At 54.1% G+C, this 23,621-nt stretch overlaps 2 protein-coding genes and 1 pseudogene across 2 annotated transcripts; 1 reads left to right on the top strand and 2 right to left on the bottom strand.

The window, feature by feature from the left end:
• The first annotated feature begins 12,567 nt into the window (after nt 1-12,567).
• On the top strand, nt 12,568-14,502 carry EOLA1 (endothelium and lymphocyte associated ASCH domain 1). Its single transcript, XM_086389400.1, has 2 exons — nt 12,568-13,261; nt 14,004-14,502. Exons 1-2 carry the CDS (start codon nt 12,985-12,987, stop codon nt 14,267-14,269), a joined length of 543 nt encoding a protein of 180 aa, XP_086245526.1. The 5' UTR covers nt 12,568-12,984; the 3' UTR covers nt 14,270-14,502.
• An 849-nt stretch (nt 14,503-15,351) lies between these two features.
• LOC147341204 (heat shock transcription factor, X-linked member 3-like) lies at nt 15,352-15,813 on the bottom strand. The gene has a single exon (XM_086387161.1). It carries the CDS (start codon nt 15,811-15,813, stop codon nt 15,352-15,354), a length of 462 nt encoding a protein of 153 aa, XP_086243287.1.
• Nucleotides 15,814-16,325: 512 nt separating this feature from the next.
• On the bottom strand, nt 16,326-23,321 carry LOC147341203 (melanoma-associated antigen 1-like; annotated as a pseudogene).
• Between the last annotated feature and the right edge of the window lie 300 nt (nt 23,322-23,621).

The following is a 23,621-nucleotide window of genomic DNA, read 5'->3' as shown; positions in this document are numbered from 1 at the left end:
GGGAATGGCTACCCACTCCAGTATTCTGGCCTGGAAAATTCCATGGACTGTATACTGTATAGTTCACGGGGTCGCAAAGAGTCGGACATGACTGAGTGACTTTCATTGCCCTAAGTCACATGTTCCACCAAGGCCTGTATAAGGGGAGATGATCAGCTCATCACGGAACAAGTTGGTCCCAGTCCCGTTTGTCTCTGAACACCTTGCATCATCCTGAACGAATTTTCTCTTCCCTTCCGTTCTCTCCCCTTCCTCTCCTCTCTTCTTCCTTCCTTTCTGCTCAAGCCCAGACCTTTTAATGCTGCCATTCATTGATTTGGCCAGCTCAGTTCTGGATGCGCAGACAGGCTTGGAGCAGGCAACCCTAGTACTGTCAGTCAGGAAGTGGAGAATTTCTAAAAGCCTCCACCAGGGGCTGCCCAAGCGCTGGCTTCAATGGTGATTCACTTCCTTACAATAACATAAAGACCAGGGGTCCCCAACCTTGGGATCTAATGCCTGATGATCTGAGGTGGAGCTGATGTAATAGTAATAATAGAAATAAAGTGCACAGTACATGTAATGTGCTTGAATCATCCTGAAATCATCACTTCCCCCACCTCCCACTCCACCCCCCACCATCGGTGGAAAAATTGTCTCCCACAAAACTGGTCCCTGGTGCCAAAAAATTTGGGGACTGCTGATTACAGATGAAGGCACACACTTCAGACAAAACAGAAAAGCCTAATCACGTATTGCACGGAGTGAGGTATGACTGCTTTTCCCCCACATTTGCCCTGCATGCATGGGAACATGGAGGTTCTATTTGGTCACCCCCTTCCTCCTGGTTTTCCTCGTTCCTCTTCCATCTAGGGAGGATTTCTACATATTCCCTCAGATAGAGCTTTACAAAGAGCCTCAGGGAAGGGAAATAAGGAGGCCTCAAGGAGGGAGGATTCTCACAGTCGGGGGTGGGGGGCTTCCTGCTTGAAGGGAAGGGCTGTAAGGCAGCCCCAGGACAGTCTAGGGGCATTGCACGCCAGCACTGTCAGCCGCTGACATTTGGGTGTTTCTTGCAAAGGGGATCCCACAGCAGGATGGCCACGGCAACCCCCACTCCTTCTGCACCTCTCCAATAAAAGTGGAACTGGGAAGCAGCGTGAGGCCTGAGTTGACATTCCTTTGGGGCCCCTCTCATAGGTGTGCCATGCAACACACCTCAGGTGCAAATGGGTCCATCCACAGAAGGAACAGCTAAAGACAGCTTGAAATGGGGCACTTTTCAGGGGAAAAACTGAAGTGTGGAAGAACTCTTCAGCCATACAGCAAAATATCATGTGTCTCGTCAACCAGGTGTCCTCCTGTGGTTAGTAGTTTATGCCAGAAAGGTAGCAAGGGGAACAACTGGCTTGGTGAGAAAAAGAAAGCCCTCATTTTCTATGGCAGTACAAATACTAAAAATATCAAGAATTTAAATTGTCTTCACCAGGACATAATCTCCTTGTATACTGTATGCTGTTATCTGCATTTTACTTGAAGAAATGGGACACTGGGGAAGCAGCCGACATTATCCCCTGTGTAAGCGGTGCAACATGACATTTCTGCAACATCATTTAAAAGTCTATCAATACTGGAAACTTCTCTAAGAATCTCTAAGGGACCAAAAAACAAAGACACAAAAAAAGCACTTGGGTGGAAGGCATACCAGAGAGGATTCTCACTAAAGGGCATGTGTGTTCACAGGCAAAATGCAGCTTGCAAAAGTTCTCAAAGCTGACATTTCTCTCTGTTGAATTTTGGAGGCCAAGTGTTGCCTTTGAACCCCAGACAGGAGCAAAAAGTTGAAATTCCCAGTCCTAGCCTTGACCTTTTGCCCTGGGCAGAAACCACCCACTGATAAATGTGACTGTCCCTGATTGCCTGTTTGCCTCCAGCTGGTCGCCTGTACCCCACCTCTCTGATTGATGGCACATGGGGTGGGCACTGATGGGGCAATGATTGTGGGCTCTGCCTTCAAACAGATGTGATTTCAATCTTAGCTCCCCAGGGTGATCCTGACCCACTGCTAAACTTCCCTTGCTGCATCAGGAAATGTGAATTCCCACAAAGAGATGACCTAAGGGTCTGCTCCCAGCATCCAACAGGTAATCAATAAGCAGGGACTGTGGGGAGCAGGCTCTGTTCATCTGAGCAGACTCTAGCCAGTGGAGTTCCAGACTCTGACCAACCCGAGCTCCAGCCTCCCTGGGGCACAGCTGCAGTGATGGTGCCAGCTGGGCCAGTGAAATGTTTCTGGTTCTGAAGCCACAGCCTGTACCATGGGGAGCATCTGACTATGAGCAGAGGAACTCTGGTTTCCCATTTCCAATGTCACTTGTCTTCTATGCTGGTCAGTTCAGCTGCTCAGTCATGTCCAACTCTTTGCGACCCCATGGACTGCAGCACATCAGGCTTCCCTGTCCATCACCAACTCCTGGAGCTTGCTCAAACTCATGTCCGTTGAGTCGATGCCACCCAACCATCTCATCCTCTGTCACCCACTTCTCCTCCTGCCTTCAATCTTTCACAGCATGAGGGTCTTTTCCAATGAGTCAGTTCTTCACGTCAGGTGGCCAAAGTATTGGAGTTTCAACTTCTGCATCAGTCCTTCCAGTGAATATTCAGACTGATTTCCTTTAGGATTGACTGGTTTGATCTCCTTGCAGTCCAGGGGACTCTAAAGAATCTTCTCCAACATCACAGTTCGAAAGCATCAATTCTTTGGTGCTCAGCTTTCTTTATGGTCCGACTCTCACATCCATACATGACTACTGGAAAAACCATAGCTTTGACTAGACAGACCTTTTTAAGCAAAGTAATGTCTGCTTTTTAATATGCTGTCTAGGTTGGTCATAGCTTTTCTTCCAATGAGCAAGTGTCTTTTAATTTCTTGGCTGCAGTCACCATCTGCAGTGATTTTGGAGCCCCACCCCAAGATAAAATCTGTCACTGTTTCCATTGTTTACCCATCTATTTGCCATGAAATGATGGGACCAGATGCCATGATCTCAGCTTTTTGAATGTTGAGTTTTAAGCCAGCTTTTTCACTCTTCTCTTTCACTTTCATCAAGAGGCTCCACAGTTCCTCTTCACTTTCTGCCAGAAGGGTGGTGTCATTTGCATATCTGAGGTTACTGTTATTTCTCCTGGCAATGTTGCTATGTAAACAGCAAGCTCCTTAAAAACAGTCCCCAGAACTCCAGAGGGACAGGATAGCAGGCTGGATGCAAGGTGGCATGGAACACTTTTTTTTGCCCTTGTCAGTCAGTAGTAGGTACCGAAAGCAGATGAAAGACCCTGGCATAATTTTTCTGTTTCTCTTCCCCGTAACATCTTTGCGCACCAAGTTTATCCCAGTCTTTCAACTCATAGAACCCTCCCTGTTGTCCTAGCAACTGTGCACTGTTACTATACCGAGCATAGAGATGTGAAAACTGAGGCTGGAAAACAGTCATCAGTGGCTCAAGATCTTAAACCCTGGCCTCTGAGCCATAACCCCACAATGCCAAGGACAAACCCAGGCAAGGACACTGATCTGGGCTGCTCAGCCCTGCGCTGTGAGGCTGATGGCCATACACCCTCACGGGTAACTGGGGTACCTGGAGGGTGACCAGGGCACAGAAGCCAGGCTGGTTGAGCAAGAGACAGCTTCCAGATCATGGGCTGACGGAAAACCACAATTTTGCTCAGGGAAAACATGGTCTTTGCAATTTGGGGTCCAGGTTAATCCTAAGAATATTATTAGCTACCAAGCATGTTGCAAGTGAGGCCCGGGTGCCACTCCCTGAAGGCAACTTTCCATCCTGTCCAAAGTTAATGCACAGGCTTCTCTGAGACAGAGGGGGCTGCCCAGCAGGGCAAGCAGCACCAGCAGCAGCACAATGCCATTTATGCCATCTCTACCTGCACTTCCTATCAGCGCTTGAGAAGTGTGCTATGAAAGCAAGTCAACGAGGTGAGCTTAATGCTGCTGAGCTTCTGGTGTCATTGCCTGTATCTCAAAACCAGAGACTCCTGAATCACGTTAACACCCCAGAATTGTGTGGGTGGACCCAGGTTTTGTGGAGCTGTAGTGGGAGACCTCACATGGCTCCAGATGTCCTGAAACAAGACAGTAGACAGGTTCCAGAATTACAAACTAGTGAATACACGTGCTTGCCAAGGGTCCTTCCTCTTTCAGCTCTCGGTTCCTCCCATTTCTACCACAGAAGACCACAGTTGGCACCAAAAGATTTCATATCCTGAGGCAGTTTGGCAGATGGTAGGGTGTGTAGTCACTCAGGTTGACCTGGGGCTGGCCCTCAGTCCTGCCTGTCCCAGGAAGGGCATCCCTGCAGGCTGAAGCCTGGAGGAAGGTAACACATGCAGTAGCCCTGGGCCTCTGTCAGTCCTCTGAAAGTGTTGGCTCTTATTGTGGCTAGGATCACTTGTACCTAATGCTTTGTCCAAAAGCCTTGGGGGCCACAAGAGTTGACGGATTTAGAAATCATTAATAGGGACACAGAGATCATCAACACCCAGGCAGGGGCTGGCAAACACACTGACATGGCTGCAGTGAACCATGAGACTGTTAATACCAAGTGGGATACATGGAGAAAATTCAGGATACTATAAATGGCTTCTTGGTATCATCCATTTTTGGTTTTACTACCAAAAGGGTTTTGGTCAAGCTGGTGAAAACACTTGGCTGCTGAAGTGTTCTGGGTGATGGAATGGTGGACAGCAGATCATGGACCTGAAGCAGCAGGCAGATGTTGACTCCTGCACAGTTCAAGGAAGAGGCTTCCAGCTTTATGGATTCCTGGTCATGGTACAGCCCCTAGTTCACAAAGCCTGTCAGTTTGACTCAGCTCACACTGCCTTCTGACCCCAGGGGCCACTATATACATCTTTACTCAAAATCCACCAATGGCCCTCAAGTCCCAACCCAGGCCACATCCTATAGGACCTTTGGGACTGGGGGCTGATGGTGGCCATGTTCTCCTCCTTTCCGAGTTGGAGGCTCTTCACTGTCTGCCTGTCTCTCAGCTGCAGGTTTCAAGGCACAAGCCTGCATTGCCACTCATTCTGGGGAAAGTTCTCTTGGGAAAAGAGATGCCTCTTCAACCGCTATTCGTAGTAGGTGCTTTCTGGTTTATAGATTGCTTTCATGTGCTTTCATCTTGTGACCTCCTCTCTCCTATCAGATGCACCGACAAATAGGATTACTCCTAATGGGGACATTTCACACTGTGCTCATCCTTCAGATAAAGAAAGGGAGACTCAGAGAGGGAGTGATTTGCTGAGACTCACACTCCAGCAGTGGTGGTGCTGGGGACAAATCCAGGTTTGAGATGGCAGAACAGAGTGTCTGCTTCCTCCCACACTGCCTCTGTGGAGGACCAGAGCCTGCCCAGCCTACCTGGCTAGTGCTGCACATACCAGCACGCAGCCTTGCCTCTGCAGGCAATGAATGCAATTTCACAGCACATCAGAGTCTCTAGAAATCCTTTGCCAAAAATCCCTTGCGGGACCTAAACTGATGGTGTCAGGCTGGGGGCCCTCCACAAACTCTCCTGCTCCAGCCACACACCTGGGCTCAATTCCGTCCATGGGTCTGACACTTCTGGGGGCCCTTCTTCATTTCCCAGCCAACGAGACCCTCTTCACTAAAAGACCCAGATCAGATGGTCCTCCCATCTAAAAAGTCCACCATGGTCCTCTGATGTGAGTCGGTGGTTGGTTCCCACTTTTCATCCTCCCCAAACTCTGGCCTTCACAGGTCTGCCTGGAAGATGTGCTCCAGGCTCCCCACCCCCTAGGCCTGAGTGATGCAGGGGTGAGTGGACACCTGATGCCCTGCACAGTGGAGGAGCCTCTTGCAGGACGGGTGTCCTTGGACTTGAATGCACTTTGCCTTGTAAGGTCTGGCACCCAGACCTGCCCTCTCCCATCACGCTGTGCTTACACCAGAGCTAGCAGATGGCTGGATGGCCAGTGCACTGGAAAGAGTTCTCCTCCCCAACCCAGCAGTTGTCTGCTGCAAAAGATGCCAAGAGCCCCTCCCACCAGGCTGCGTGCAGGGCAGAGCGTGGCGCCACCCAGGCAAAGCACTTAGCGTCCTGTGTGTACACACAGCCACCGCTCAGGCACCAATTCCTTTTGTCAGTTCTCCTGCTCGGTCAGTAGTGATCATGAGGCCTCAGGCACTGTGAGGGCCCGACCACCGGGGCCCACTGTGGACACTTCCAATACCTGTCTGTGCTCTGCACCTCCTGACGGGCTGGCAGGAACAGTCAGGTCACCATCACAGGTAAAGGGATGCCCTGCCCAACCCTGCCTGCTCCCTGTCCCCTTGGTGGTGAGTCCCTAGCCAGCCTCCAGCACCAACTCCCCCCCACCCCACCCCCGGGAATAGCCTCATGAAGGACCCATCCCCAGAAGGCTGGTCCTGGAGTGGTCTGAGGAGACGTGGCGAGATGGTGCCTTGGTACCGGGTTGACATCCCCTGCCCCACTGATTATGAGGACCAATCCTGTGCCCTCAGCCCTGGGCTCAAGGCCACAGCCCAGCTGCTAGAACCTGTGCTGGGCTGGCAGGGGGAGAGGAATTCCCTGGCAGGTGAGAAGATCCAGGTGTGTGGAACATGGGGGCAATAGAGGGAAGTGACTTCTTTGCTTTGCTGCCCGCAGGAGGATGAGCAGCTCAGGGTGAAGAACAGTGAGAACAAAGGTGGGGCCCAGGGTCTCCCCGGTAGCTGACAAAACCTCGGGCGGTGGACAAACATAGGCCCAGGATTCAACAGGAGTGGCTGAACCTCAAAGACACTGAACGTTCCGCCAAATATGGCCTGACCCGCTGGCATCAGAGGTCCTCTTGGGAAAACTTGAATCCCTGACACGAGGGCCAGGGAGACTGGGAGGCAGGCCCTTGAAGACTGGGACTCCCCGGCCGTCTCTGAACTTCTAAGCCTAAGGCAGCAGCCCATCCCCCCACCCCCATAAAGAGCTGGTGACCCCCCACCTCCACCCCCAACGGAGCAAATGGCACTGGAGCCCTCCCTCAAAGGTGCCCTCTGTCCCAGGAAGCAGGGGATCTAGCCACCCCTGATCTGCTGTGGGATGCACAGCACTACCAGCAGGAGAGCCCAGGAACCATGGGGAGAGCTGGTCACCTACTGCCTGGCTACCAAGGAGAGCAAAGTCACCACACAACACAGGCTGGGATCACTGGGCCTGGTGATCAAGGAGATAGACAACACCCCTCCCTCCATCTCTGCTGCCCAGGAACTGCAGCAGAGATCGCGGGCTTGCACTGAGCGGCCAGGAGCCAGGGGCCATGACGAGCGCTGCCACCGCCCAGGAGGCCAAACCCACAGAGTGGGGCAGGTGGTCAGTACAACATGGCCTCCTGGGGGTTCAATGGATGTGCAACAGACCAAGGCACAGTCCAAAATGACAGTGAGACCAAGGGCAACCACCCCAGTAAATGGGTCAAGGTCCCTCTCCCAGGTTCAGCCCCCAAGCCAGTTCTCAGACCTGGAACTGAGGAACAGGGGTGGGCTGGGTCCCCGGGGGAAGGACAGTGCCACACCACAGCAGACAGACACAGAAATGACCCCAGTCCCTCCCAAAGGGACCTCGGGCTCTGCATTGGTGATCCCACATTGGGGAGGTGGGACCACCAGAGGGGTAGAGGTTGCTAGACACAGGGTCAACTTGACGCTGATGTGAGAGACCCAGTTAAATCTGACTCTGCAGCCACTTTGGGAAGACCCCCTGGGCTGGGGTTTCTGACCAGAGGGGATCAAGGGGCAAGGGACACAGGGCTAGTCCTGAGGATTTGTGAGTCGATCTTAACCTGGGAGAGCCTGGAATGCAGTATCTCCCAGAGCCAGGTGCAGGGCTTAGTGAGACGTCTGTCAAGGACTCCTTCAGAATCTGGGGGCACATGTGATGTGAGGGAAAGACAGTAAGGCCAAACAGAAACCCTGTGTGAACTCCAGTGAGTAAAAGAGAAAAAGAGAAAATAGAGGGGATCCACGTCCCACTGATGAACTGCAGAACCTTCTCACCTCTGGTGGCGCCTCATGGGCATCCTCTGCTTCTGACTCCTCACACCCTCTCTGTACTTGGCCAAGTCACCACGGTGGGCATGCAAGTACTCAAAGGGTAGCTGGACAGGCTCCCGCCCAGAACATAAGTCCACTCACTGAAGTCCTCTCACCTTGGGTATGGGATGGCAATGCACACTCCAGATCGCCCTCCTTTCTCCTCAATCTCGCAAATTAAACAGTTGGACCTGTTCAGTGGGCCGCAGCCTGCTGTCCGGAAGCCCCCTCCAGTGCTGGGGGGCCTGGCACCCGGGTCGTGGCCAACCTGCACAGACAGAAGACAGTAAAGAGCACATAGACCCCAGAGCTCGGGAGTGATGGAGATGCACAAACCAGCATCTCCAGCTCCCGGGTCAGATGTGATATAAAGGCCTGTGATATGAATGCAAGTGGGGCAGTACCAGAGGCTCACAGAAGCTCCCGAGGTCCCTCTGGGCGGGACCCCATCCCCTGGGCAGTCAGCACCTGAGCAGCGGCAGCAGAGTGGCCACCCATGTCTGCAGGTCCCATATGTGCCATGTCCTCTCAAAGAACTGCAGTAGAACTAAGATGAAATCAGATGAAATTAGAAACACATCCAGTTCTCAGTCTGGCCCCTCCATCTGGGCCATATGGAGAGGGGTGCGGTCAACGGGAGCTGCCCTGGGGAGAGGGGAAGTAAGTCTGGCTGACTTCCCAGAGCTACACGGCCACCCCTGGGCTTGTCCAGCGTGCAGGAGTCCAAGGCCCAGAACTAAAGCTAGGCAGGGACCGAGGGACTGACACGGACATGAAGGAGCCCTCTCATGGACACCAAGGAAGTGTCTCCTTGAGGACTGCTCAGCCCAGGTGCCAAGCCTGGGGGTGAATGGCAGCCCCCAGCGGGAGGGTCTGAGGGACACGCACCGACCTCTGGGGTACTTACAGCTCCAAGAGACCAGGCTAATACTGAGTCTGTCTCTAGCCTGCAAACAGAAGAGGATAAATCTGAAACACAACCAACCAGGGCAGGATGAGCACAGACCCAAAAGAAGTGCCCACAACTCAGCACACAGAGGACACACAGCTCAGTGGAGAGATGGGCAACAGGCATTTCAGAGACCACATCGGCCAAGGAGGACATGCGGGAACCCGAGAATCTGGGTCGAGCCTGTTCCAGGTCAGTGCTGCCCTCAAACACACAGCAGGAGCAACGTGGAACCCTCACCAAGCCTCAGAGACCCAGGTGGGGTGGGAGGCAGCACTCCCTGTGGCTCAGTCCCCACATCTGGGCACGTGAGGAGAGCTGGGGCCAGCAGCAGGGAAGGGATGGGTGCAGAGAAACACCATGGAGCAGGTCCTCACAGCTGCTCCCATCAGCAGCCACACATCATAGGTCTCCAGTTCACTGGGCAAGGTCTCGTTCAAAACCAGGATTTGGAGGAACAGCAGCAGCCCACAATCTGTTCACAGGACCCTCCCTCATGATCTGAAACCACTACCAGGAGGTTCTGGGGTTTCTGAAGGCAGCTAGTAACCACTCTTCGGGTGAGGAGTGGGATACCAGCACGAGGGAGTTGGGTGTGGTGATCGCTCAGGTCCCCGCAGTGCTGAGGCCTCAAATCCAGGAGGCAGCCTCTTCCCCTCAACTCATGTCCGGAAGGCTTTTGCAAGGAGAGAGCAGGCTGCATGCTGGAAGAGAAAGCACTGCTCCGACTCAACATTCCCATGGCAACAGCTGTGTGAGTACCCGGCTAACAGGAAACAGTGAGACACCAACCTTGCCTTCCTGATACTCGGTGACCCTTGGGGGTCCAGACTTGCGTACAGCAGCCACAGCCTGGGAGGAAGAAGGGGAGAAAGGAGACAGCAGGAAGATGCAGGGTGCCCCAGAGCTCCCAGATGAAAGCACCTAACACTCGGGCAGACGGAGAAAGGGATGTTACAGTTGTGCCTGGAAGGAGGACAGTAGGTTGTCAGGGAAAAAGGAGCCAGTGGTCTAGGGGCAGAACTGCTCTGCCCTGGGCTGTGACCTCACACGAGCCCCACCTGCCCCCTGCGAGCCACCCCCACCAGGCCCTGACCTTGCAGGGTTTGGCTGCTTGTTCGTGGTTCCCCTCCCGGTGGGGCCCAACCACAAGTTCATGGAGAGCAACTGACTGACTGTGGTGGTCCCTGGATCCTTCCAGAGTGGCAGTGTGAGGGGAGGAGTCATTTTTTCTTGTTCCCTGTGGTGTCTCCTGGGCTGTAAATCACTATCACCCCTGGGGGATGGGTTTCTGTGCTGTGCGCTGAGGCATCATGGAGTCCCTGTCCCAGCCCCTTGAGGACAGGCCAGCTGCTGTGATGACCAGAACCCACCCTGAGGGAACCTGCATGTGTGTTTCACATCAGTTGGGCCCTCCTGGATCCCTGTGGTCTCAGGTGCCTGCCTAGGAGAAGACTGTGGTGACTTGGTGTCCAAAACATCTTGTCACTGGTGATTTTGTCCCTGTTCCTCTCCTCCTTGTGCAGGTGAAGACACCCAGACAAGCAGGAAGAAGAGTGTTTTCTCCTCTGGCCACCAAGCAGGCACTCTCTGCTTTGGTAGGTAGGAATGCTTGCAGCCCCTTCTTGCTCAGGGATCCCACCCACACAGCTGAGATTCAGTGGCACCCAGGAGGAAGGGGTTGGGTTGGCTGAGAAACTGAATGGCAGAAATTGGGATCCAGTCACATACCGCAGTAGAAGACATAGTAGTGGCCAAGCCCCAGGGGTACCAGGCTCCCTGGTAACAGACCCAGACCCAGTGAATAAGGTGACCCTTTGTCACCCAGCAGGTGGGGAAAGGTTCAGTGGGATGATGATGCTCTCGGCCAGCCAGTGCGTGAGGACATGGAATCCTTGCCTGTGGTTGGGGGAGTGGACACGGGGAAGCCTTTGCAGAAGGCTGTTTGCTGGCATGTGTTAGCACCTCGGGTGTGTGCCCTGTGCCCCAGGCCTCCTCCTTCATGGCCCTTCAGTCAGTGAGTGTGTGGTCACATCGAGTAGTTGTATTGGCAGAATTTTTCCCTTCCCTTCTATCAGGAGGGAAGTATAAGTAACTTGTGGGACCCCCGACACTGGGAGGTATAAACAGACACCGTGTAAGGTTGAAAACAGACACATGAAGTTGTGCAGACGTGGAGGAGTGTGCCCGAGGTGCTGGGAGTGTAAAAGTCATCCCCCCACTCCCTTCTTTGCACTGCCGACAGATGTCTGGACAGAGCTGACCCTCTGTCTTCATTTTCCGGCAGTTGTGTCAGGATCGCACAGGCCAGGTGGCTCAAACTATGAACCATGTTGGTTCAGGAGACCGGCAGCTGAAGCTGAGGTGTCAACTGACATTGGCTCTCGTGAGGGCTGTGGTGAGAGTCTGTCCCATCTCTCCCCCATCACTTCCGGGAGCATTGCTGGCCAAGGTGGGTGTGTCTGGGCTGGAAGAGCTCCACCTTCCTCTTCACCCCAGTTCTCCTGTGTGCCTGTCTGTCTCTAAATGTGTCCTTTGTATGGGGACAGCCATCTTGTTAGAGGAGGGTCCATCCTAACGAGATCACTTGACCTCCATCAGCTCTGTGAAGACCTTTCCTTTGTCTGTAAGGTCACACCGAGGTACTTGGGATTGAGACTCCAGCACCTGAATCTGAGGGGATGCAATGTTTTCCTCACACCCTACAAAGGCTCTGAAGTAGGAACACACTGGAATGTTCCAAGGATGGAAGGATGGCCTTTATAGCTACTGGGGATGAATCCAGGGGCGAGGAGAGCAGGCCGCCAGGGCAGGAGCCAGATCACATGGGGCTTCGTGGGCCTGTGAGAACTGTGGCTCTGCTGTGCTTGGGGAAGGGAAGGCCCAGGAGGCTCTAGGCTGGGTTCCTCTGGGACTTTCCCCCGTCCTCACAGCCACATGGAAATGGAGGCTCCCTGCGAGGTGATGAAACCCTGCTGAGGTTCAGGCCTGTGGCTCTGCTCCTCTGCCTGCCCCTTGTCCAGTAAACAGTGACCCTCCTCTAGGTACAGGGATAGAAGTGAGGATGGAGGTGCATGTGGTCAGATCCCCTGCATTCACAGGCTATCTCTCTGTCCCTTGGGCCTCCTCAGCCATTGAACAAGGTGACTGTAACCTAGCAGGTTATTTGAGGTTTGAATTCTGTGACCCCTGCATGGCACTGTCCCAGGCCCTGGCAAGGACATGGAGCGTGCCTGTCCCATTAGTTCCTGCTCTCCTTCATTCTTTCTCTAGCTCTGGGCAGGGGCTGGGGCATCTGCTGACAGTGGAGGCCATGGTGTGGGAAAGGCTGGGAGGAAGATGGCTCCCAAAGGTGTGGGGAAGACACGTGGCAGGGCCATCTGAGGTCCAGGGCGGACCCAGGGCCAAGGCCAGATTGGTTAACATGGATCTGTGTTCAGTAGCCCTGGGCTGAGTGGGATATCTGCAGTGCGTGGGCAGGGTTGGGGGCTGGGGAGCTGAGGGGTGAGCTGGGGGCTGGGAGTGGGGGAAGCCAAGCCCAGGACTGTGCCTCTCTGTGCTGGAAGAGGACCAGAGCCTGGCCACTGGGCTGTGAAGCCAGGGGGCCCACCCTCCCTCCTCAGTGCTCCCAGGGTTTTGAGTCCCTCTGTCTTGGAACTCACCTTGTGCCTCTCTCCCACTGTCCTGCCCTCCTTTCTGACCTCCCAACAGACTGCATGTGATGGATGGGTCCTCTGGGTCACCACCCACTGTCAGCAGACCATGTGGAGATGGATCGAAGGAGCCAGCCCTCTGTGACCCTCTCCTCTGTGTCAGCAGGCTTGGAGGATGCTCGGACACATGAGGCTGATGTCTGGCCCAGGGCTCTGAGCTTGGAGGCCTGTGTGTCAGGCTCCTGGCCTTTGTGGTTCTATGTTTCCACAGCCACATGAGGCTGTGGGAGCCTGGGGAGATGAAGTTCAGCTGTCTGTCCTTCCGACAGCCTTCCACGGGTTTCATCTTAAACAGTGTCAAGATCCTGGAGATGTGTTGGCAGCCCACGCTATGCGGCCACCGGCACTGTACCCTGGCAGTCCACATCGCACACCGGGACTGGGAGGATGCATCCTGGCGGGAGCTGCTGGAGCAGAGGCTGGGGATGAGCCCCACCCAGATCCAGGCTTTGCTGCTGGACAGGGACAAGTTCGGCCACAGAGTGATCATGGGCAACTGATTCCCTGTCCCGTGGTGCCTGCATGGCCTCTGGTGCTGCCCTGGATCTCAGCTGGGTTATGCTTGTTTGTTTTCTGTTGAACCATTTGGTTGGGGGGGGGGATGGGGCTGGGGTTTCTTCAGAGGGGCAGCAAGGGTTCCTGGGCTGGGAAATAGTGGCCCCAGGTGCCTGACCACCACTCTGGTCCTCAATCTCCGTTTGTGCTCTGAGAGGCAGAGGTGGGTCCAGGTCTGCACATGGCACTTGTCTCTGTGAATATACGTATGTCTGTGTGTGTCCCCATGTGTATCTGTGTGCCCAGCAGAGACCATAAGAGGCACCATAGCACCCAACCTGGGTTCCCCAACCCCACTGCCTGCAGCCAGGCCTGAGCAGGTCCCCTGACTCCCCAGGGGTGAGGCCGCACAGCAACACCTGTCTGTTGGTGAATCGCTTGGGGACCTGATGTCCACAGGCTCCCCACCGGGGCCCTTCTGCTCTGTCCCTGCAGCCTGCAGTGGGCAGACTGAGAGTTGCCCATGTCCTGGTGGGTTCGTGGAGCACTCTCCATTTCATTTGGCTCTCTCTCTCACTTGGCCTCACCCCAAATTCCCTTTGCTGAGCTGATCCCATCTGAAATGCTTAGCCAGAGGACCCAGTTCACCCTGGTTCCTCTCTGTGATATGGTCTTACTCTCTAGCAGGCATGACTTTGAATCACCTTGTTGTCTTTCTGTGTCCTGTCTTTGCACACAGTTCTGGTGGACATTAGGGACACTTTGCTGTGCCCAGAAAACATAGGTCATGACGAGGTGAAGGAGCTGGAGAATCAAGCCCTGCTACCAGCCCTGGGACAGAAGTACCTGACTGTGCTCACCAACCCCCACTGGCTGCTGCAGCCCATCCCGGGGTGGGCCGGAAAGGACATCTTCCAGGTGTACATCCCCAAGCACCTGATCCCCTTTGGTCAGGAGGCCTGTCCAGACTGGGCTCTTGAGAGGAAGGAGACCAGCTCATGGTGACACCATCCAGTCGCCACCAGGCCCTAGACGTGCCCATCTGGTTCAGTCTGAATCAGCCCCACCCTGGGTTGCACTGCCCACTTGGTGTGGGGTCTGGGGCCAGGACTTCCCTCATGCTGTGCTACTCTGGACTCAGTGAGAGTCTCCAGGGCTTTGAGCTTTACGAAAAGATGACGTTGCCACTCGTTTTGGCCCTGCTGGGTCTGGGCATTTGAGAGAAATGTGTTGTTAGGAAACCGGTTAGTGTTTTTCCCTCTCTGTTTTGTTTCAAACAGTGTCCAGGGGTGATGGGGGAAGGCTGGGGGCTGGGCTGAGCATCAACAGCTGGCGAGGCCTCTGGCAGGCAGAGAGGCCCAGAAACAAGCCGTGGTTTGTCCTTGCAGGTGACCCTTGCCCTGCTGTAAAGTGTCCCTTGGCTAACAAAGTGTATGTGTTGAACACAGTGCCTGGCCGCTCTGTGTCCAAAGATAGGCTCCTAAATACACCTGTGAGGGCAGAGCGATAAGGGCTGGTGTTCACCTTGGGGAAACCTTGTACTTGTCTTTGGGGTCATGTGTTTGCAAGGCCCTTGGCAGGTGAGGTGACCCTGCTTTCCAGTGAGCCACCCTTGGATCGGGAGCTGGAGATGCTCAGCTGCTGATCAGAAACTTGTGGCATCATCGGGGAACCCAGGAGGAGCCCCTTCTTCAGGTGCATGACTCATAGAAGGTGACACCCCCAAGGTCAGGAGCCTGGTTGAGCCGTCTGCTGAGGGGCAGCCAAGGCCCAAGGACAAGCCTGAGCTGGGCTGGCCTCATCGCTCATGAGCTGCATGCACCCTTGGCCATGTGTGAAATGCTGCTGCTCCAGATGAAAAGGGACCACGTGGACTGGACCAAAGCCTGCCTGGGGAGTGGGCTTTCAGCCTCATGTGGCTCATCCAGTGCCGTGTGGAATAGCATGGACAAACTGAAAGAACACAGACTTGCAGCTCTCTTTCAATTCTTTATTTACTCCCGTGAAGTTTTGCTGTACCTTATTAGAGCCAGAAATAGATTTTTTATTACGAGAGTGCTTTTGTGTGTCCCTAGGGACCTGGCAGCTCAGGGATTGGGATTGTCCTTGAACTGCTCACAGATGGCACACTTGTAATCTGAGGACTCTTCCTGCTTCTCCGCCACCTCAAGGGCCTCATTTGGGGCCATGACTAAAAGGGCCGCCATCAGGATGGGGTAACAGGTGTTGTACAGAGTCATCACCGAACCATAACCTGGATACTCTGGGGAGCTCTTGGGCAGTTCCCCTATGCTGTCCCTTCCAGCAGTAGCCAGGAGTACAGACGTGCCATTGCTGGATGTACCCTCTCCACTGGGGCCACCCTGTTCACTGGGGAGATGGTTTGCCTCAGCCCACCCGGCTACACTGCCCATAGACCAAAGGCCAGAGAACACATGTGAGTGCTGGCTGGGGCTTCCATGAGCAGTTGGGGTTCCATTCTGAACTTTCTTATCAGCCTCTTGTGTGGACTCATTGTGATGGAATGGAGGGGAGCGTCTGGTCACCATCGCTCACTTCTTTCTCTTTGGGGTGGTTGTTGCTCCACTGGCGGGCTGAGCAGTTGTTCTGGGGTCAACTTTCTTCTGGATGTTCTACAGGAGGAGAGGCTTGTCACTTTGAAAGTTGGGGTTGCAATGAATCTGAAAGGAAAGATTTTAGCCATCGTGTGGGAGAAGAGCCCTTCCTCGCCGCCCTCCACTCTACCTGCATCCCAGCCTTGCCTAACTATAGAGACAAAGTCTCTTCATTCCTGGCAGGTTATGAGGCCCTAGCATGTGTGCTCTCTACAGCTTCCTTGGGGCTGGCCTCGCTTGAGGTGTTACTGGCCCTCCCTGACATCAAGTGGCCCCTCGGGACCTGGTGTCACACCTGTGGATCCTGTCTAAGTGGATAATGGAATAAGACAGGCCCTGCTTTCTCCTCTTTGTTTAACCACCCTCTCACTAGAAAAACCTTCTCCTGGGAAGTGAAACCCATCCAGCGCTCAGCTCGTCTAGTCTAGTCTCCCCAGAAGGGCTTTCTACATCATGATCATCCTGTTCTTCCCTGCAGAGTGACCCAAAAGGTGGATTTTACTGAACCCATACAGGTTCAGTTCACAGATGAAACTCTTGATGCTGTCTGTGTTGAAGATCCTGTCTGTGCCTCTGTACTGGAGAACCTCCGTGTGGAAGAGATCTGTCTCGATGACCACCATGTCTCCCTCATCATTCCAGCGCCCAGAGGTGAAGGCCGCATCCCCCATGATCCTCCAGAGCTTCCTGGGGGAGGACAGCCCAAGGACGGTGTTGTTCTCTTCCTCATTGGCTGTTTCTGGGTTCGGGCCCTGTGGGGTCAGGTTGTCTTGGGAGCCCGGATTTGGGCTCTCAGTTTGGTCACCCTGCTTCACCAAGACCTCCCCTGACTCCACATTTGCATCCAGGGAGGAATCAGGGAGGTCCCCTGCTGTGGGCTCCCCATCAGTTGATGGGGCCACTGGAGCTGCACGTGCCTCGTCTGAACTCTGAAGAGCCACGGAGACAGTCTAGCTCAGGAACATTCACTGCAATACCAAAGCAGTGAACGCTCAGGGCAGAAGGGCCTCAGACCAGGGTTGCAGTGCCCAATAAATACTGTTTGGAGATTCTAGAATCTGTATCGTGGGCCAGGCAGCCAATTAAATGGTCGGCTTCCTTAATTTTTCATGATGTCACAGAGGTGATGTGGAGAGGCAGCCCTGGCCCAGTGTGGGGGAGGGGGGGACGGGGATGGAGATGTGATTCCCAGCTTGTCTCTTGTCTGAAAGTACGGAAAAGTATGTTTCAGGTTGCCTACAAAGGCTCCCATCTGTGGCCAGGCCCTGGATGGGTTGGCAAACGTGCTCTTGGCTCCATTCTTAATTTTTCATGATGTCACAGAGGTGATGTGGAGAGGCAGCCCTGGCCCAGTGTGGGGGAGGGGGGGACGGGGATGGAGATGTGATTCCCAGCTTGTCTCTTGTCTGAAAGTACGGAAAAGTATGTTTCAGGTTGCCTACAAAGGCTCCCATCTGTGTCCAGGCCCTGGATGGGTTGGCAAACGTGCTCTTGGCTCCATTCCCCTCACTAGCAAGGTACAGGCCTGTGGATGGCTTCTGCTAAAGTTCTGGCGAGTTCTAGGTCAGCTTCCACCAAAAGAGACCCCAGGGGTCAGATGGGCCCCTGGCGACTGTCCCTCCCAGAAGATGGGGTCCATAGTGGGCTGATTGGCCTAGCCTGAGTTGGTGGCCCCCCATCCTTCCCCCTTTTCTGGCTTTGGTCTCTTCTGGCTGGTGCTGCTGGTTGGTAGGCCCCACTCAGATGGCCCCAAAGTCAGAGTTCTATTGTCCTGCCCCCACTGCCACCCAGGTAGCGCTCTCCCCAGTGCAGGGCTGTGCCCAAGCACAGTGGAAACGACCTCATGTTCCACTTGACTTTCCCCCAAGCACCTGAGTCACAGACTTTTCAGGACGCCGTGTGGGAGGGTACTCTGGCGCTCTGCTGAGCTTGCACCCTTCTGAGTTCTGCCCAACCCCAGACCTCATCCCACTGCAGATCACAGGCTGTTGTCTTCAGTTTCCATTTCTTCCCATAAAGACCACTCTCGTAGCCTTAGAGTGCTCACTTTGGGAACGCCTGTATGTGCTTCTCCCATCCCCTTCCCAGAGCCTCAGATTCAGCCTCCCTGGAGACTTCCTCAAAAGTCATGTTTTCTTTTGTCAGTGGGGTAGTTGGGCTTCTGCTACCCCTGGTCCTGGCCTCCCACGTCCAACTTGGGTATCTGTGGGTACTTGCCCTTTGAAGGACTTGATTGGGGGCTCAACATATAGCCTGTTCTGTTGTAAACAAGAACTTCACTGGTCTTCTTCGAGGCCAGCTCTGATCTTCTCCACCCCTGCCCCTGTCCCCACCACCACTATGGACCCGTTCTCCCTTACCCAGATGGCAGGTACAATGAATGATTTTGTTGGCTGACAGGTTAGGCACTTTTGAAGGGGCCTCCTTTATCCATACTCACTCCCAGGGACAAGTCTGACTTGTTGAGCTAGATGTGACCAAAGGAAACCCCCAATTACCTGTATTTGAAAATGGATGAGAGTCGGGGTGTGGGACTGGATGAAACCTGAATAAGAGTCACCGGTCTTCACTGCACATGGACAGTAGAGCAGTGGGTTTAGAGGTGCATGCTCTCTGGCCTTTGTGGGCCACTGTTCTTCAAAATCACCATGTAGGGATCAGACCAGCACCTTGGAAAGGCCCATGTGCAAGGACCATAGGGCACTATCTCCCAGTTCTGCCACTAGCAGGGCCACTGCCTGGTGTCTGAAAGGGGAGAGCTAAGAGAGTGTGAAAGAAGCTCTCCCAGGGGCCTTTCTGCCTAAGGACTGGTGGCCTGGATGAGCTTCAGGCCTCAACTCGGGCTTCTCCATGGCCTTTCTTCTTCTAAATAGGTTGACAAAGCATTCCTTCAGGTTGATTCCTCGGATTAGGACACAACCCTGGAGCCTGTGAACATTGGTGGGGCCCACTGGTGGCTCCTCTGAAAGGGGACCGAAGGCCGTGGCATCTGTGGGCAGCCTGGCTAGGTGGCCTTTCCTGACCCCACTACCCCAATTCAGGGTCCCTCCTCACCCCCTGGGTCCTGAGGAAGCTCCCTTTTCTGGTTCCCCTCCTCCAGGCACCACCCAGGCCCTGGCAGTGGGTTTGCATGGCACCAAGGCGCCTTTGTCAGCTGTGGCTCAGGACACTTGTGTTATGCACACACAAGCCCTCATGACGTCTAAGGCCTGCCTTTCTCAGCCTGGCTTTCCTGCCCCTGTGCTTGGCGTCCCCAGCCCAAAGGCCCTCCAGATGTTCCCCTCCCTCACTGCGGCTGGGGAGACCTGGAGCCTCAGGGGTCTGCCTGTGTTACCTTCCTTCCCATATCAGAGGACGCTCTTGTAGGGGCCTTATCCCATTGGGCACTGGGACCATACAGTCAGGCCCTCCTCCCTCCTGCTCAGTGAGGAGCTGGTCACCCTGGCAGGTTCAGTTGGGCAGGAGGCCCCATGGCAGCAGCAGGGACAGGGCGCTGCCCTCACGTGGGAGGTGCTGGGACTGGACAGAGACACAGGCCCCTGGCAGAGTCAGTTCTCAGCAAACCCCAGAGCAGCCCCACAGTGCTTCTGATTCGCCTCATCCCCTTCCTTCCACAGGCTGCTTTTTGTCACCTCAGAGGCATCATGTAGCACTGAGAAGAGGAAGGCAGGAGAAGTGGGAAGGTCGGGCCGTGGACTGGGGTGGACGGGAAGGGCAGGGGCTCCAGAGGAATTGAGACTAGGGCTCTGAGCCCATCCCAACCCTCACTAGCATGTGGTCCTGGGAAGATGCCCAAGGCCCGTGGCCTCAGTTCTTCATCTGGGAGGCGAGTGGGTGTGAAGAGCCCTGTGTGTTGGGCTGCAGCATGGGCCTGAGAGACAGGACAGAGCTCGCAGGGCCTGGCAGCTGTTTGCACTATGATGGCAGGGCAGGAATCTCTCACATTGTTGCCCCCAGACACTCTTCCACTCTCCACTGTGGGATGTGGTTGACTGCTTTGTGGTCCAGGGCATGTCAGAGGATAGGTACCTCAATAGGATGTGGAATAGCTAATCAGCCAAACAGTATGATTTATAAATAAAACACAGTAATTTTTCCAGCTAGACCATAATGGACCATAGTGTTAGTTGCTCAGCTCTGTCTGACTCTGCAACTCCACTGACTGTAGGTTTCCAGGCTCCTCTGTCTATGGGGATTCTCCAGACAAGAATACTGGAGTGAGTTGCCATGCCCTTCTCCAGGGGGATCTTTCCTACCCAGGGATCGAACCCAGGTCTCTGACAATGCAAGAAGATTCTTCATCATTTGAGCAAGTCCCATTTCCAGTTGGAGGACCTGTTAAATTTGGGTGTGGAGGAGTGTTCCAGCATGATACAAGCTGCTCCAGGAAATGGAAGCAAGAACCACTCTTTGCCTGTGTCCCAGCTGGTCTTAACCCAAACCCCTACTTTCCATCACTGCAGCCCCAACAATGGTAGAATCCTTTATTATGATGGCCAATTACAATCAAGATAATTAAAAGCTAATTAACACCTTGAGTTCTGGATCCCCAGGACCAGGAAAGAAAGGGTCAGCCCATGGATTTCTGGGCATCACTTCAAGGGAGTGTGACCGGAGTTCTGTATGATTCCTAGCAGATATAGGGGGTACTACTACTACTCCGTCCCTGTGGTCAACAGCAGTGCAACAAGAGCCAGACCCCTTTCATCCTGCCTCAGAAAGAGATCTCTCTGGGGTTAATCCAAGATCCAAAAGGACACCTCACAGTAATGTCCCATTTCAGAGTTTCCCCTCACCCCCACGACATACTTCATGTGACTGTGGCTCCTAGACCATCGCTCCAGGTGTGGGGCTGTCCTGCTTCTCCCAGTGTCCCCACTGCTAACATAGGGCCTTTCACGGAGCAGAGACTCCATAAAGGTCTTCAGAATAAATGAACCAATGAGGAGGGGGCTGCTTAACTCAGATTAATTGCTACTTCCTAAAGCGCAGGCGGCTGCGACGGGCACGCTAAAGCGCAGGCGGCTGCGACAGGCGCGCTAACCGAGATCAGGGGCAGAAGCTGGGAGGACCCCATGCCAGAAGGGTGGCGGCCAAGAGGAGTTACCCTGCATCCGAGGTCAGGGGCGGCGGCCAGGAGGAGATACCCCACGGCCCTAAGCTTGAGGCCAGGGGCAGCGGCCAGGAGGAGCAACCCTACGCCTGTGGCCAGGGGCAGTGGCCAGGAGGACCAACCCCACGTCCAAGGCCGTGGCTGCGTGGGCACAGGAGGGCCTAGAGGAGCTATCCCACGTTGAAGGTCAGGAAGGGCGGCGGTAAGGAGATACCCCTCGTCCAAGGTAAGAAGCAATGGCTGCGCTTTGCTGGAGCAGCAGTGAAGAGATACCCCACACCCAAGGTAAGAGAAACCCAAGTAAGACAGTAGGTGTTGCAAGAGGGCATCAGAGGGCAGACACACTGAAACCATACTCACAGAAAACTAGTCAATATAATCACACTAGGACCACAGCCTTGTCTAACTCAATGAAACTAAGCCATGCCCGTGGGGCAACCCAAGATGGGCCGGTCATGGTGGAGAGATCTGACAGAATGTGGTCCACTGGAGAAGGGAATGGCAAACCACTTCAGTATTCTTGCCTTGAGAACCCCATGAACAGCATGAAAAGGCAAAATGATAGGATACTGAAGCTTGGAGGGATTGGGGACAAGAGGAGAAGGGGACGACAGAGGATGAGATGGCTGGATGGCATCACTGAATCGATGGACGTGAGTCTCAGTGAACTCCGGGAGTTGGTGATAGACAGGGAGGTCTGGCGTGCTGTGATTCATGGGGTCACAAAGAGTCGGACACGACTGAGCGACTGATCTGATCTGATCTGATCTAGATAACCCAGGTAAATCCAAATAAACAGAGATCCCTTAGCTGTACAAAATGACACACAAAAAGTATAAGCAGCAAGAATTCACTACTATCCTTTTTTATTTTCTAAATCTTCCACTAACTATATCACTGCTAAATAAGTTCAGATTTCCAAAATCATTCTAATTCCATATCATCTTGCACAGGACTATGAAATAAAATGGAAGCGTTCCCAATCTCTTTTACAAAACAGCAAAACTTTTGTTCTTGAACTGGCTAAGTACAAGCACACTGTGATCTACATCACTGACACAGTTAGATACTGGGATGCATTGTCTTCTATTAAAAAGGAATAACATTTGAAAAATTCCTAAAGAAAAGAGAGATGAGTCTCCATGTCATTGTAGAGAACAGGAACACAAAGATGCCACATACTGGGTTCTCCCAAAGGGCCCGGCTCTCACTGCTGAGAAGGCTGACCGCTCCCTCTTCAATCACAGAGGGAAGGATCAGCCTCCTTTCCTGCCCCCTAGGACAAGGTGTTGGACGTGGGCCCGGAGGAGCCTGGTTGCCCCTCTGGCTCAGAGTCCCCTTTCTTCCTCCCTTGTAGCCTCTGAAGAGAGGGTGAAAGGAGCTGGGACCCCTTCAACAGACTTTATCCAGATACTACAGGACTTTAAACTTACTGATCTCTGAGTAGGCCCAGGGACCCCACAGGAACTCATAGCAACCAGGGTTGCCATCAGGCACCTCCTGGTACTCCAGGTACCCCTCCCGCACCCACACTTGTGTCAGCAGTTCCCTAGGGTCCCCAAAGATGTAGTGCTCCCTCCGGGGACACACCCCCATCCTCCTGAGTGTTCTCCATATCTCCTCAGGGGCATGGTCGTCCTCCACAGCGATCAAGCACAGGATCGCCACCAGAAGGCCGGGTTTGGGCAACCCCTGCCCATCCCTCGGCATCGCATTGAGGGTGAGGCTCAGGGTGGGGACCAGGATATAGGTGTGCTCACTGGGGTCCACCTCCTTCACCTCCAAACCAAAGACCAGCTGCAAGTACTCTGCAGCTTGACCAAGGACCACCAGGAAGGGGTCTTGGTAATCTCTGAGGACACTACTCAGCACTTCTGCCCTTTGTGATTGGCTCCTTCATGAGATACCTGCTAGGCAGGAATTTCACCAACTCATTCTTCTTCACCTGTAGTGCATCTGGGAGCAAGGACTTGGCATCTTCGTGGTCATGCAAGGTGCTTGGTATTTCTTCTTGCCTGCTGAGGCCATGGTCTTCAGATTGGCTCCCCAGAGTGGCAGCCATTGCAGTGGGAGAGGGGCAGACACCCAGAGGGCTCTGCGGGAAACTGACTGTGGCAGCAGCAGCCACCTCCTCCAGGGTTCCCCAGACTGGGAGACAGGAGGAGGAGTAAGCTGCATCTCCTTTCTTCCCCTGCTCCTCCATCTGCTCCACCTTCATCTCCTCTTCCTCCTCACCCCAAATGCACTGTGCCTCCATCAGACCCTCATTCTCTCTTGGATCCTGAAAATCTCTCTCAGGCTGGCGGAGTTCATGCATTCTAGGCATGATGACTGGAGTCAAACCACAGACAGGAGTGAGGCAGGGGGACAGAGGCAGACCACGAGACTGCAGGAGAGGCTGGTTGTGAGCAGCCTCGGCTGAGAAACGCCCCCTGGGTGGCCTGACTCAGGCCACTTACAGGTCTCCTCTTAAGGGGTGCTCTCGGGCCTCATAGAGGAGCGCCTCCTGAGTGGCCTGACCCATGGCTACCCAAAGGAGGATGTGAGGTGTCTCCCCAGGGTGCAGCCAGCCAAGCTTGAGGTTCCAGAGCTGACACGGTGGGGGGATTAGGGCCTTGTGGGCTCCCCT

Source organism: Bos grunniens, chromosome X (assembly GCF_055505025.1).
Source record: "Bos grunniens cultivar Pamir isolate PY7600 chromosome X, Bosgru_T2T1.0, whole genome shotgun sequence".
Classification (NCBI taxonomy): domain Eukaryota; kingdom Metazoa; phylum Chordata; class Mammalia; order Artiodactyla; family Bovidae; genus Bos; species Bos grunniens.
This window is presented reverse-complemented; position numbering and strand designations above follow the sequence as displayed.

Bases quoted from the DNA above. Each gene is read 5' to 3' on its own strand.
- LOC147341204 (XM_086387161.1), bottom strand. From the start codon at position 15,813: ATGGTGACCAGACGCTCCCCTCCATTCCATCACAATGAGTCCACACAA.
- EOLA1 (XM_086389400.1), top strand. From the start codon at position 12,985: ATGAGGCTGTGGGAGCCTGGGGAGATGAAGTTCAGCTGTCTGTCCTTC. The intron at 13,262-14,003 runs GCAACTGATTCC...CTTTGCACACAG, and splicing joins CGGCCACAGAGTGATCATGG to TTCTGGTGGACATTAGGGAC.